Raw genomic sequence first — 15,232 nt, forward strand, 5'->3', positions numbered from 1 at the left:
ACATAAACTGCAAAGGAAAGAATGAGTCATAGTTACCTTTCATTTTACTTTGAAGCAAAACATCTTCAGTCTCGAGTGTGATTCCTTCAACTTCATTTGCATTCAGATCGCCATTAGTCATTTGGTGCTTCCCTCCGAAACCCAGATCAAGGTCTATATGGTTTGTGTCGCCATCCACCTGATCAATCTCTCCGTTAACAAGCTCATTAATGTCATTTTCAAGATGTGTATCGACAATTTCGCCATCGTCTATGTCAGTTGGTGTTAAATGATACTGCCAGCTCGTCTCTTTCTCTATCTGGCTGTAGATCGATTGGACTTGTCGTCCAATTTCTGTATCGCTATCCGATCGGATTCTTCTTTCATCTTTTGGTTCCTCTGCATCAATTTCTGCTTTATCACTATTTTGAGCTAGAACTTCTGGAAAAAATGCAAATATGATATAACAACATATGAAGGATTAAAACAAGCATTTTACTTGCAGCAAAATCCTGATGAACCAAGATTGAAATATTGCAGCTGCAAAATGTGGAGAAGTTCGTCATTTTGAAGTCGTTGTTTCATATCAAGATATTTCATCTACAGGGACTTAAAACTTTTTTAAAAGATTTAACACACATAGCCTGCAAATTAATCACCTCTAGAAGTCACGGTTTTTAGAACTTCGTTTTCAAACAGTGCCGGTCGGCATATTTAAGGGCCAGGGGTGGAAAAAGTATCGGACCACGGGACTATTGGTCATTGAAAAATATTTTGGGTCCCAGATAAAAACAAAAGCAGAATAAACACAGCAAGATACTAAAACTCCAGAAAGAAAGAATCCACAAAATTGACAAATCAGTCAGCAATGATTAATCAATCACAATATAAAGAATTTGGAAACATCATGTCTGTCTTTGTTTGGAAAAGTCTCCATTCTCAAACATCTTCCTTTTCTTGAAATATGCAAAAAAACCTTTTGGTGGTACAAAACTTGAAAATGGCTTTGCATGAGAGCGGTCGGGTGAGGGGAGGGTGGTCGCCCCCAATAATTTTGAGGACAATGGTCTTTTGTTCTAAAACAATGGGGAAATGTAACGTCGTCTTATTAAAACTGATGAACGTTTCTGATTGGCCTCCTTCGACCCACAACTGGGTATATATATTTCCTAGCGTAGAGTTTTCGATCTATGTTCTGACGTTTGAAACTCTGAAGAGTGCCAGGCAAAAAGCTTTAATTTATTCAAATGTTTGCTTTTTTCAAAGCCATCTTCCTTTTCGTTATTTTGGTATTCACCAATGCAAAAATCTGTCTTTGCTTCAGAGAAAATCATTAACGAAAACTGGGAAATGCTTCGAATGAAGTTACCTTGCTCGTCCTCTTTTGTATCTTGTTGCGGTATCCTAATAGCATCGTATTCGAGATGAACTGCGCCTGCCAGAGTTTCGACAGCATCATGAGAGTTATCCCATTGCTGAGATGATTTACGCGATCCAACAACGAAGCTGCCTTCATCTTCTGAAGCATCGGTAGAGTTTTTGAAACTTGAAGAGCTCTGGTTGTGTTTTGGGGGAGAATTGTCCAATTTGAATGATGTGTATGACTGTGGCGAGGTTGTTGGTAAAATCGTTAATTCGTTGCTGTTGACACTGCCGATTGGAGTCTGAGCCTCGCTTCCACGATGAATCCTTGAAGTGCGGTTTCTAAAGACGATAAAAAACAAAAACTGGTAATAGAATGCAAAAGAATGATCAAACAATGCTTTGACAACTTCTCCAGAATCAAATTGCTATGAAAAACAAGCAAATAAGCAACAAAGGCAAAAAGTCTACAAACTTTGCTAGATAAGCATCGTGGTGATCCACTTTAAGAGAGGCAGGAAGGTTGTTCCGTGTGCTATTTAACACCCCTTCCTACAGGTAAAACGCCGTATTTCTAGGCGTCGGAGATTGCTCACTGGGTCATATTACATACCGAAAACGTGAGAACAAATGTTACTAGGTAATTTTTAAGAGAGTGTGTCTGGCAGTTCAACTTATACTTGTAAGAACTTAACTTCTATGGAAACTAGCCAATGATGGAAATTAAGAACCTTGCTACGTATGAACGGTACGGTTAAAGGGGCAACCCGCGAAATCACGCGTGGCAACACGGAAGCTGAATGGAAGTTGGTTGGGTGAAATTAGCAAGTTCACATTTTTGCATGTTTAGTGAAAGGAAACGAATAATCAAGGCTCTCTCTTCAGTCTTATCACCATCTTTCTTTGAATAGGACGGTGGCCCCATATCTCATCTACCTTTACCAGCAATGAAATCAATGAATAGCAAAAAAGAAACATAACAATAGAAAAATTTATCTTATTTTGGAAATTACAAGGAAATGCGTTTACCTCTCAAGCTCAGCCGTGGGTCGGAAAGTATCGCGAGATTCTTCCACTAACTGTTTTTGCGTTCTACCACTGAAAATGAAAAAGAATTTATCAGATTTGCAGTGTACATGTATACAATGCATAGAAGAGTGGTAAAAAAAAGACTAGCAATTGTAATTTGCGTTTTCACATCAACAGTTCTGTAAACTTACCGTTAGAAACATGATCTCAATGATAAGTTAAAGGTGGGTGTTATTTACAGAAAGGTGAAAAACAGATGCTATTTACAGAAACTGAATACAAACATCACATTAGTAAAGTTCTTTTAAAAAAATTATGCAATGTTTGTGACTACGAAGGCAGTGGCGGACACCTGGGGGCGAGGGGGTCGCTCCCAATACATTGGATGACAATAGTCTTTTCTTCTGAAACAATGGAAAATGTGACGTCATCTTCATAAAACAATAGTCTTGCCGCCCCCCCCCCCCAATATTTGACCAAATGTCCGCCCCTGTACAAATGGCTGCTCTAGGTTGCTACTAGAAGTTTCAGGATGAAGGGATCATCAAGCATTCCTGTTTTTATCACATTAAATGTGAGACTTCAGAGTTGCAACGTGGCTCTGTTCTGATCTACACACTGATTGTTTACAACTCCGTCTAAAAAGCACTGAACACTCTGCAACAGACCGGTTAACAGCACTTCTCATTATGTGCATACTCACATCCGTAAGTGCAAGAAAACAGTACCCGTTGAAGGTGTGACATTAAAAAGGGGAAGGACACGATAAGAGAACCAACAAGAGAAAATGAATGCAAGGGGAAACAGAATAAGTTATATTTGCGGAAAATACACGACAAATTCTTGTGTGTCATCTAGAGACGATTTACATAACCATGAACGAACCTGTATCTGTACTTTGAGCCACGTGACAAAACTGATGATTTACGATGTTTCTGGGTGGCCTTTTTCTGTCTGTAAAGAGAATAAGGTAAATATATTATTGGAGAGAGGACACTGCAGTATGTCGACCGATATGAGTCACAACTTCCCAAAAACCAACAAGGGCTTTATGTTGTCAAACAGCAAAAGTGACATTAAAATGGCGCGCTTTGCTTTTTATCAAAAGATCTTTTACAGGAAAAATCTATCAGGCAAACATTGATGTTCCCATGGCAAATGAATAGACGAGATAAATTTATAAGAAGATTTATCGAGATTATGGGACCAAAATAGTTTGTCAATAAGTGTCAATTTTGGTGCAATCAAAGCTGAAAATAGAACCAACCTGAAAAACACATGATGTGCAATGCAGATTTTCCAGAATCCCTTGCAGGCATCTCTACTTTGCATTAGAAATACAACTACGTCGGCCGTGTAAACCTGCAAAAGTTAAATGTGAACCTTTTAGCAAAAAATTTTTAAAATTTTCTTCTTTGGGTAACAACTCTGGGTTATGGTTACGCTGGGTTATTTAGAAAAAAAAAACGCTGGGTTATTTTGATGACAAATACAGTATCGTTGACGTACACAATTGAAAACATCCTGTGATGATGAGCTTTACGCTTTTAAGTAAAAGTGGCGACTACACGGATCAATGTTACTCACCCCTGGATGAAGTTTAATGACAAACTTCTTTTTCTTGAAAGAAAGTTTTCGAATTTTTGCCCTTCATTGAAAAAAAAATTCATTTCAAAAAATGGCGATATCAAACTTCAGTTTCAAGAAGGCAGAACTCAAATAAAAAAAAAAATCTGAAAATATATATCGAATACAGTAAAAGCATTTATCAAATAAATTATTTATCATCTAATGGAGAAGATCATCTTAATAGCTGAGACTAGTGACCTATATCTAGCAAATTAGCATAATGATAAGCATAGAAATTTCCATTCGTATATATATAAAAATTAATAATTTCCTAGCTTGAAGTTTTCGATCTATGTTCTGGCGCTTTATACTCTGAAGAGTGTCAAATGAAAAGCTTAAGTATGCTTCAAAATGCTTCTTTTTTCAAAGCCATTCTTAATATTAGTACCACCAAGAAATGGTAATATATAAAATATCTTCGTCAGGCAACTTGCAGCTGTTCAATGAATAGTAACTTTGAGAACAACGGTGCTTTGAAACTTGAATACAACTACTAACAATGTGCATAAATAATGCTGAGAAATTGCAGCTCTTCTGTGCCTCATTTTCCCATGACAATAGTCATTAACATAGTTATCTAACCAATTAATTATCTAGCAAATATTCAACTAAGTTCTAATTAATAAACTTTTGCAAACACATTTCTTCAAAACATCAAAAGCTATACTTACCAGGAAAACATATTGATTCTTGATTGATTTTGAAAAACCAAAATGCCCATGTGGAAGACAGAAAGGCTGAGATCTACATCATCCCTGTCCTGCAAATAAAAGTTGCTATTAACGAAAAGATGGGCAACGGTATCGTCTAATACATCTTACAGGTAGACATGTGATGGATCTGCCTGCTTTTTGAGAAGAGGAAATCAAAACTGAATTCCAAGCCGTGGGAAACGAATGGTAGGACTTTGAAAAAGCCATCTAAAAACAAGAGGTTTCGCTTACAACCCGTTTTGAAAAAAATAGCTGCAGCCTCACCTGACATTTTATAAATTCATTGCAACATAACCAACCACTGTAACAATATTTATCGCATCGAATGAAAAATTAAAAGCAAAAATTCTAAAAAGTACCTTAGCAGGGTACAAAGTTATTCCATACATCTCTAAATTCCTTGCCACATCCAGCATATTGCGATCAGCCTCAGCTGGACTTTTCCCCCTGAATGATAACAGATAAAAGCATAAACAATTAATTAAACTATCAAATTAATCACCTGATAATTAATAATTGAAATAAGTAAATAAGAACATATAATTCCACCGTAATGAAACACTTGATATGCTTGGTCCTCACTAGCGCCATAAGAACAAGCACAAACGCAAGCGAATAACTTATGTGCTTTTAGGGACAGTCTAGACACAAGCATAAGGCTTAGGCATAAGGCTTAGCATATCTTGCTAAATCACTTGCTCTTTTATTTTGAATGTCCTTAATGGGGAAATTACAACAAATGCACATGCATTAGAAGGTTTTGAATAATCTTTGCGTCAAGTCTCTTGAGTTTTGGTCGCTAATGAGGACCGAGCTGAAAGAGATAAATATATGTGAAGATCATTCTCAGCTATTAATGAATTATCCATTCAAACACTTTGTGCTTCTTGCATCGAAATATTCCCTTGTTGCATACTAGGCTACATTTTTCGACTTCTCTGATAGCAAAATATTATATTCTTTGGCTGTTTATACAGAATTTCAACGCTTTCATGAACAGTGGATGTGTCATAAAGTGACGTTCGCATTGAACATACCTGTGCGTCATGTGGTATTCAATAATCTTGTCTTCGATGTCGGGGCTCTACAAAAATATATTAAAACTGTTAGTAAATTACATATAAAAAATCTGAACTGTCAGCTTCTTCAAATAAGCTGATTTTCTCGTACACAAAGATCTAAAATTGCTAGAGAGCTGACAGAACAAATGAGAAACTCATTACAAATCAGGAAAAATATCTCAAAGCCATCATGAAAAATTATGATTAATTGTTGTTGTTGTTGTTGTTGTTGTTAGGAACATAGCTGGGGGCCCTCTCAGCTCGAAGCATGGGGAAATCTAGCCTCTGTTCAGCTCGCGACGGGCCTGCTCAAAGCACCCACCTACCGGGTGATAATCTTTGTAAGAAAATTTTTAACCAGGAGGTTTCAAAAGTCAATAGACATTGAAAGTTTATATACTAAAAAAAGATTATAGTCTAGAATATAATCTACAGAAATAAAGATCTATTCAATTCTCTCAAACTTCTAAGCTGACCTTAAGGAAGAAATTGCTGAAAAATAGAGGTTTGTGTAGGGGTTGAAGCGGGACTAACATTCTGACATCTCTTTAAATTAATCTTTGAAGCAAATAACGTGCAAGATAGGTTGACGACATTCCACTAGAAATAACCTTAAGTTCGGATACCGATGAGAAACGCTACAAACAGAAATGAGTTCAAACAAGAGTTCGTAAATTCAACCATATTCCATCTTTCAATGTTTTTAAGGTAAAATAAATAATCGAGTTGGATGACATTGAAAGAAAACAGACTATTCAAAATCCCATTAATACATTTAAAAATGGTTTCAAAAACCATATGGAAAACAAACTCCGAAAAACTGTGCTTATGTCAATTAATGAAAGATTGCTTATGAAATAAGATAGATCTTGATCCAATCAATTGAATAACAGCATAAAATCAAACCTGATTTGGGACGAACTGAAAACCAGAAAGATAACCATCTTGATGAACTGTGGGTTCAAAGTCACCAAGTTCTCCTGTAATAAAAACAGACATGCAAAGAGAGGAAATTATCATTCGATTAAAAGTTCAAGCTTTAAATTATATATAAGGTATTAAAGATGAAGAAACCGCAATTTTACTTTCATTCTCGGGGTAACTAAAAAATCTAGAGCTATCGATCAATATACCCTTCGGCATTGAAGTAACAACTGATAAACACAGATTTTATAAGAAATTGGATTGAAACCAAAAGAACAAAAGCTAGATCTCCCTTTCACACCAACTCCAAATACAAAAATCACAAATTGTGAGCGGTCTTGTCGCTTTCTTTCTGGCAAAGCTATGCATACATGACCCTTGGTACCTTCTAAATAAACATAGGCAGATACATTTGAGGGGGACATGGACGAGCAGCACCCCAATCCGTTTGGTGTTTTGGTATTCGTTAAAAGTGCCAGATACGTTTGGTGAGAATTATTAACGACCTGTCCTCTATTGAGTGAGAAAAGTTTCAGTTTTTTTTGAAAAAAATCTTTAGACACGAGAATCCCGGCATCACAACAGCAACCTTAAAAAGCATTTAAAACAGATTAAATTAAATGGTGGAAATTAGAAGTAAATTGGGCAAATACCTTGAACAATGTATGAGGCGAGTAAAGATCCCGTATCCGCACTACAGTGAAGCCTTAGAAAAAGAGCAGCTTAATTGTAAAAGAAGTGAAAAACCCTAGAGGAATTTTTTGAAACAAAATAGGCCTGAAAAATCCTAGCCCAGCTTATCCCAGCTGCGGTGAAATTTAAACTCAGGACTTTAAAAATTTCATTTTTACAAAAAAACCTTATTCCAAAAGGAAAAAGGAGATAATTTTTTCCTTGAACGGGTTTTAGGTAAAAATATCAACGTAATCGTTAAAACGGTGTTTTGAACGACTTGCAGCTTAGCCATAAAATGTCAAACATTATTGTGTCTCGAATAGATATTCAAACACACAAATACTGCATTAAAACATCTGTCTTCCTATTCAAATATACTCGATTTATACAATATGTGCATTGAATGTCCTTCACGTTTCTAGTTAAAATCAGAAATTGAGTCTTGGAGAAATCCAGTCACAGCGTGAACATTTTGAAGTACCAGCCTCAAGATGAGCAATTCTTACCTTCCATCAAGTAGATCACGTCGAATTTGCAAGGTGAAAAGATATCTACAATTTTGAAATAGTAAATGATAGCATGTCCATTAACCGGTAAAATCAATATCTAACGCAATTATCTGGTAATAAAGGACATTGACAGTAGCTTGACAGTACACTCTTCCACAATACCTCAATATTGTTATTCACAAAGAGACACTAAATATTGGCAGAAACTTTAAACAGATTGAAAAACAAAACTTAATTCAATTACACATTGATTAGTAATGAACAAATGCTAAAAACACTGATGGACGTTAAAGGAAATACTTGCTATTTGGGAGAATCTAATGCTTGCTAACATACTTGGAACACTTGAGCAGTTTCAGTCAATTCTAGATCAATTTTTGTTCAAGCCTACAAAAAATAGTTAAGATGCCCCCTTTCCTCCCTAAAATTTTCAGGAATACACCACAGCTACTCTAGTTTAAAAATTATTGGCTGCGTTCATTTCTATAGAAAATAATCCAACATCGCTTGAAAGGGGAGGGGGAAGCTGCTAATATGCATGACAAAAATTGACAAAAAGCTTTTGATGTTTACAGACTTTTGGCAGGCACTGTACGTCGGTGGACAAATGAAGAAGGACCTGATCTAAAACAGAGATGTCTCACTGTGGCCTGCTAGGGCATATTTCGTGGCCCTTGAGCAATAGCTTTTTAATATTTTGAACCCTGCGCTATGTCTATGGAGTGCCATTCCTGCCAAAATTATCATATATTGTTATTTGTCGTACTTTCTCATTATTATGCAAACCTATTTGGTCTGAAAGCAGACATTATCTCTTATGAAAATAAACAAGCAAATTCAAAGCTTACAGATGAACATTTAAATGATGACGTCAACTTCTTTTTTAATGGGTGATATGAATGAACTTTCTGCACAAAGTAAATGTTATAACTTGCATTGATTATTATTTTTTACAACTGATTATGTAATTTTTGTAATTTATGTAATCTATGTAACTATATGTGATTCATATAGTTTTTCATGTAACCCATTTACCTTTCACTATAAAATTTGCCAATATATTACGTAATAATCCATCTGGCCTACCTGCAACGCAAGGTTTTGTCTGAGGCCCAACACAAAAATTTGGTTGGACACCCCTGACCTAAAAGGACCTGGAGACCTTGGATGAGAACGACAGACAGTCAATGCACTTCAGCAATTGGCTGGCTCCTTGACAAATAAAGAAGTCAGCAAGAAAGGAATGAGTAAAATTAAAACAAGAATAGGAAGAAGAAGAAGTAAAGGAAGAGTACTAAGAAGAAGGGAAAGAAGGATAAAGAAGAAGAAGGAAAGCAAAGAAGCAGAAGGAGAAAAAGAAGAAAAGAGGAACGGAGGGAAAGAAGGATAAGTGAAAGAAGGATAAAGAAGAAGAAAGAAAATAAAGAAGTAGTAGAAGAAGAAAAGGAAGAGGAGGGGAGAGGAGGGGATAGGAGGATACGAATGGTGAAAATAGGAAGGATGGAGAAGAAGAAAAAATAAATAAAATGAAGAAGGAGAGGAAGAGAGAAGAAGGAGCAAGTTTCTGATGGGGAATATTGTTTAAAAATTGGCATATAAACTATGAAACCAACCAACCTGGTGTATTCTTGTAATGCATTTGGGTCTGGGGTGTAAAACATAACACGAAATTTGAATGTCACTTTTGAGGGCTCTACAAAAAAAGTGATTTTATAGAGGAGCAAAGAACGTAACCAATGGCCAAACGAATCAAGCTTTTGAATCTGCAGCAATCAACATCACTAAGCCCAACAAAAATGCATCATGATCAACTGACCAGTTAGAATAACAACAATGATTAAACAATGGTTGGCTCAATATCTATTTAATCATAGGCATGTTGTGTGCTCCTCAATTCAAGTTTAACCCGCATTGGCAAAACTTCAGTAGAAAAGCAAAATGCAATGAAAATATAATACGACAGGAAACAAAATTGACCAATAAGAGAACTATTCTAAAACAAAAAGGAAATATCTCATTATGGCCTTATACAAATACATTTTTCTTTAGAGTGAGGAGTGCAAATATGATTAAAAAAAGTAAGATGGAAGAGGTATTTACTAAAATTACATCTTTTATAATTGGGTGCTGAACAGGGACATGAACAGGGACTGAACAGGGTTTTAAAAAGTGATTTCATTGTATCCACACAGGAGGAGGTTGGCAATTTGACTTTAGGAAAACAATTTATAAAGTTATATAAAATAATAAAAAGATAATTATCTTTCAACACAACCATTTATTAAATATACTAAGACAAGGAATCCAAATCACCTTTCACTTGTTTGTTTATGGCTTTTTGTGGATCTAGCCAGCACTAAAAGTAACAAGGATTGATCAGTTTAATAATGACAATTTATGCAATCAATTGAGCAAAAAGATTTATGAATAGCCGAGTGAGCCATCAACTGAAAAAATGACAAATAAGCCAAGAATATATGAAACATACAGCAAAGAATTAAAGAAATTTAATGAAGACCTGTAGTTCAATAGGATAGCGGAAAAGATCAAAAAGCAAGCCAAAAAGAATAAATGATAAGAAACCACAGGATACTAGTGACAAAAGTTGAATGAAATAAGGATAAAGAAGTTTTCTATAAACCCATTATTGTTGTGGATAATTTGTGGTAAATTATAAATTGGGCGGAAACAAAACAGCCTAAATCCCAAAACAGATAAAAGTCAGGCTGGCGTGGTTACCTTCAATTGAAAACACTATATTCACTTTTTCAAACAAATGTTTATATGGGAATTCATCTGCGGGGGAAACATAAGACAAAATAGTTTTAAAATTTCATCTCCTTATTAGCCATTGAAAAAAAGGACCTAATCAAAAGTCTGTCTCAGTTTTTTGTGCTCTAAGAGGTTAACAGGATGTTAAAGTAACTAACTAACATATCACCAATGAAATACCAAGTTGTAAAATAATAGTTTAATTGAATTTATAACAAATCAGACATTTTGTCGCTGATAACATTAATTCATTTTCAGACTAATTGCATTTAGATTTGATGCCATATAATTTTGAGGCAAAACTGGTAAGCCTCTGACAAAATGGTGCTGCTTCACTCTCAACAATGAACAGAGGATATAGGCCTTTCAATTCTTAGTAAGAATGGTTGAACATTTAAAGCAAATCTTTAATGTCATATATCTAAATGTTAGCCCTAAACAAAGAGAGCTTTTTGTGGCAACCTTCCTTGCTAGCAGTTATGCATTGAACTTCAAAGTTTGTACCACAATTTGGACTTGAAAGATGAAATCATGCAGCTGCCTTCAACAATTCTACCATTGCCAAATTAAGAATGTAGGCATTTATGACACAAAATAACTGTGGAGACTGGTCATTTCCCATTTTGATAATCAAATTTCTATCAGCATAAAAGAAATTAAAGGGGCAGGGTAATGTGTAAGGCGGTGGGACAATGTTGTTGTGTTAAAATAGATGGATAGCGTGGATCCATCACAGCAACTGAATGTGATTTGGTGGGAGAATCAGTCCACAAACTGCAACGGGAACACGAGAGGTGAATGTTGTAATGGGCTGTTTGGCCAAAGAGACATCTTTCTGTGAAAGCCCAGGTTCACAAACAGCAAAAATTGCTGAATGAGCCAATGGGTCAATTGTTTAAGAGACTGTCCAAAAGAGAAGAACAAAGATTATAATGCCCTACCTTGTGAAAGCAAACTTGTGGTCATCTCTAAGAAGACTTACACCCAGACTGCCCGACACAAAATGTTTGTTCATGGTTACATGACCCAGCCCCATTAAGGGTAAGAAATGAATTGGAGCTTTCTGATGCACTATATAGACAACAATATGAAGCACCAAAGCATCAAAAGCATTAACTACTCTGCAGTTGATTTTAATTTCAATTACTCTCAAATCTAGACCACAATTTTCAGCTCAGCTAAGTCTTAATTCAATCTCCTTTTCCTGATTTCACAACAGTGAAAATTAAGTCTTACTTCAGAAATTATTCATTTTTGTAGTACAAACAACAACACGAGGCCCTGTTTCCATGGGGTGAAGTGGGAAATAATCCAAACTCATTAAATTTTCAGCAAAAAAGAAAAATATGTCAGATTAATGCTGCATGCAAATAATAAAATCATTGGATACAAGGGCTTTGTTATGGTTTTGGTACTGGCTTAGATTTAGCCAAAAATAAGCATTTTATCCCTGTTCAATGATGCATGAGATTATAACAGAAGACTCAAAAGATTATCTTAAAAACATCAAAAAACATATGCAGAGTTGAGGCACTCAGCAAGTAATATCACAGTTAGTTGCAACAGGCTGACTGCATGCAAGAAATATTTTCATTTAAGGATTTTGTTTACACAAAGCAAAGTTCTTTGTTTATATCTTTTGTAGAACCTGCTGCAGAAAAGAGTTATTCAAATGTGAAAACTGCATTGATGTCTATGCATCATTGTTGAATTATCAGCTGACAAAATACCAGGGTTAATGTCTTGTTAATGAATTAGCCAACAATGTTTATAGACAGTATCAGCAATAATCAATGATCTGTTGACAAACTTTCCAGTTAGGTTTTCAATGCAAACCAAGAAAAAGACAGGATTCCTTACCAGGTTTCCTTCAGAGTCATAATACTGTAGGCCAAAATAATCGGATTCTTCTACTTTAAGGTGGCCATTCACTTTCTGATACAGCTGTTCACCCTTTGCTTTAGACTAGAAGAACAAAATTTGAATTTAGAATAATCAATAACGTAACAGATAATAATAAAACGTAATTTTTGAACAATTACTCATTGGGAAACTTTGAACATGTAATGATTTCAAATAAAATAATATTGTAAGGAATTGTAATATTGTAAGTTTGATTGCATTCAAATAATAATATTGTAAAATAATAAAAACTATGGTAGTTGGTTAAAATGGGAAGCCAAAGAAATAGAAAAAACTTTATTTTTCATACAGAAAGTTATTCCGTAAACAGGCTTTAAAGCTAGCTAATGTAAACAAAAAAACAAAAACCAATCTTGTCTAGGTCTAGGATTGATCAAAATCATGAACTTTTAGGCCTTGTAGTTGATTGCAAGTAGCTGCCCATCCAGCAGGCTTATCAAGCAACAATGACTAAGAAATCCTTCTTTAAAGGTCAGACTTTTTCATGGAATTCAATAAGTATGTCATATGTTACTTGTGCTTCAGTCTCCCCAGAAACCAATCTGCATTAAAAAATACAAAGGGGAATTTTTCCCTTTTCGCTGGAAAAGGGGTCAACCGACAGTGGACTACTTTGAAAGACAACCTAGAAGTAGTTGAAAATGAAGCATCAGCCAAAGGGTTTGAGAATAGACAGACACCACATTTTTAGGAACCAACAGAAAGAGTGTGACAAACATAGTTTGATTGCATACAAGTCATCATTTGTGGTTAATTTGAATTAACCACAGTCCAATGATAAATAAAAAATTGGCAAGGGTATCCTATAGACAAACAATAGCACAAACAAGTAACAGGAAGGCATATGATGTCATTACATGTTTGAAGGGGTTAAGGCATTGTATTTATCTAGCCATTGAGAAATCAAAGGCCACATAATCATAGTGCTTTTGTTGTCAGTGTGGGCTATCAATGGTCAAATTATGTCAAAGTTAGGAATCTTGAATCTTTTGATTTGATAGGTTGAATGCAAATTCTCATAAGTGAATAAATAGATTCGATTTTCTGGAAGCTTCCCTGGATTTAAAAAAAGTCTAGTTGTTCTAGCTATACTCAAATTTACTGCACGTTAAATCAGTTTTGGAGCCGACTTCAATTTCTATAAACAGAAGATATCTTCAAATGTTTTAATTCTGGTATTGTATATGGTATCATCGGATCAGAAAAACCAGGAGAACAAGAGGCTCCAAAATTCTTATCAGATTGCTTTTTGTTTGAATGAAGATTTCGAAAGCCTGTTCTCATACGAAAACACAAAGCGGTTGGGGAGAACATTTGTTTAAGTGGATCACTGAATAAATGAACAATGTGCCCTGATTTGGATAGATATAAAAATGACCCAGCCGATAAGCGGTTCATATCATCGCTTCTAAACAAGGTACCACGACCCAAAATAAACCCAACTAGGAGTGAAGAATGTTTAGGAGGGTAAAATTAGCAAGGAATGGTTGGGAGGATATGATTTGTTTGCCACCCCTTGGTGCATGGTTGGTTGTGGGAACTTGTCAGAAGACAAGATGAAGGGAAAAGAAACAGCGCATTTACACATCAACAGCAATTTGTATGTAGGGAAAACCTTAAGGTCACCATCTTTGCAATAAACTGTTCAAGAAGTAAAATATTTTAGAAAAAAACTTTGATGCAAGGTAGCCCACAAAATAAAATAAAATGTATTGTAATGAATTGCACTCGCACTGGCAAGAATACTTATTAAAGATTCGAAAGAAATAGCTTTAAATGTCACTATAAACAGTAACGAACCTCAACATCAAAGGCCAGCACAGTATCATCCAACAAAGACACTTGAATTCGGCCTTTCCCCGGCTTCGTTGCTTTTTCGTTTCCGATTGAGCTCACCTCCTCTGCCATACTAGCAATGTCGCTGTTCGGCAGTTAAAGAAACAAATGCTTTCCAAAAAACTCACGTGCGAAGAGCCTTTTGTTTACATTCCATGCAAATTTAACGAATTGTTAAGTGAAAAGGCTATAATTGCAACTTCGTGCGTTTGTCTGTCAAAATCAAATCATCAAGGCAAGCCAAACTGCATTCCATAGTTACTTCATGTAACACTGAACTGAGACAATTCAATTCATTCGACTATGTACAGAATTTGATGTCCTGTAGTTGTTTCTGATTTTCTTGTTCACTTGAAGGTCCGTTGAATGTAAAGCAGTGGCAATGTTCCCTTGAAAAATTCAGTTTAAAAACACACGTATAATTTTGATAAATTACACACTTTTAGAGCACAAGCTTATCTATTATTCATTATCACCATCACTTTTACCAAAATGAATTCATTGTTATTTTACATCAACAATACATGTTACCGGTGTGCCAATTATTAATAAGAAAATCGTTAAATACATAACCGGATAATTCATAAGAGCCCTAGGAGTTAGTGATAAAATATTTCTGCTTTTAAAGATAGTAATTAGCTAACATCGAGTTTTGTAATAATGCCATTTACATTAAGCTATTTTCAACCTTAGTCTTTACGGGTCTTTAGCTTTTGATAATCTTAAGATCCGTAAAGATTTAAGGTTGAAATCAGCTTGTTTCCTTTATCTCCAGGGCCTCTTTTAACCTTTCGACCTCGAATGTTCCCAAATCAAAGTT

The 15,232-nt window shown here is 35.3% G+C and overlaps 1 protein-coding gene across 1 annotated transcript in view; it reads right to left on the reverse strand.

The window, feature by feature from the left end:
• LOC148957593 (FERM, ARHGEF and pleckstrin domain-containing protein 1-like) overlaps nt 1–14,859 on the reverse strand; it is a 33,096-nt gene extending 18,237 nt beyond the window's left edge. Inside the window, exons 1-16 of the mRNA XM_089115106.1 lie at nt 14,377–14,859; nt 12,514–12,618; nt 10,195–10,237; nt 9,499–9,574; nt 7,879–7,923; nt 7,351–7,403; nt 6,680–6,753; nt 5,750–5,796; nt 5,072–5,159; nt 4,671–4,759; nt 3,958–4,018; nt 3,638–3,732; nt 3,256–3,324; nt 2,371–2,439; nt 1,349–1,683; nt 37–420 (exon numbers count right to left, since the gene is read on the reverse strand). Of these exons, the coding sequence (XP_088971232.1) occupies nt 37–420; nt 1,349–1,683; nt 2,371–2,439; nt 3,256–3,324; nt 3,638–3,732; nt 3,958–4,018; nt 4,671–4,759; nt 5,072–5,159; nt 5,750–5,796; nt 6,680–6,753; nt 7,351–7,403; nt 7,879–7,923; nt 9,499–9,574; nt 10,195–10,237; nt 12,514–12,618; nt 14,377–14,484 (1,741 nt within the window). The 5' untranslated portion in view covers nt 14,485–14,859. The remainder of the gene's footprint in view (nt 1–36; nt 421–1,348; nt 1,684–2,370; nt 2,440–3,255; nt 3,325–3,637; nt 3,733–3,957; nt 4,019–4,670; nt 4,760–5,071; nt 5,160–5,749; nt 5,797–6,679; nt 6,754–7,350; nt 7,404–7,878; nt 7,924–9,498; nt 9,575–10,194; nt 10,238–12,513; nt 12,619–14,376) is intronic.
• Between the last annotated feature and the right edge of the window lie 373 nt (nt 14,860–15,232).

This window comes from Rhopilema esculentum, chromosome 21 (assembly GCF_057945365.1).
Source record: "Rhopilema esculentum isolate cy_ngs chromosome 21, ASM5794536v1, whole genome shotgun sequence".
NCBI lineage: Eukaryota > Metazoa > Cnidaria > Scyphozoa > Rhizostomeae > Rhizostomatidae > Rhopilema > Rhopilema esculentum.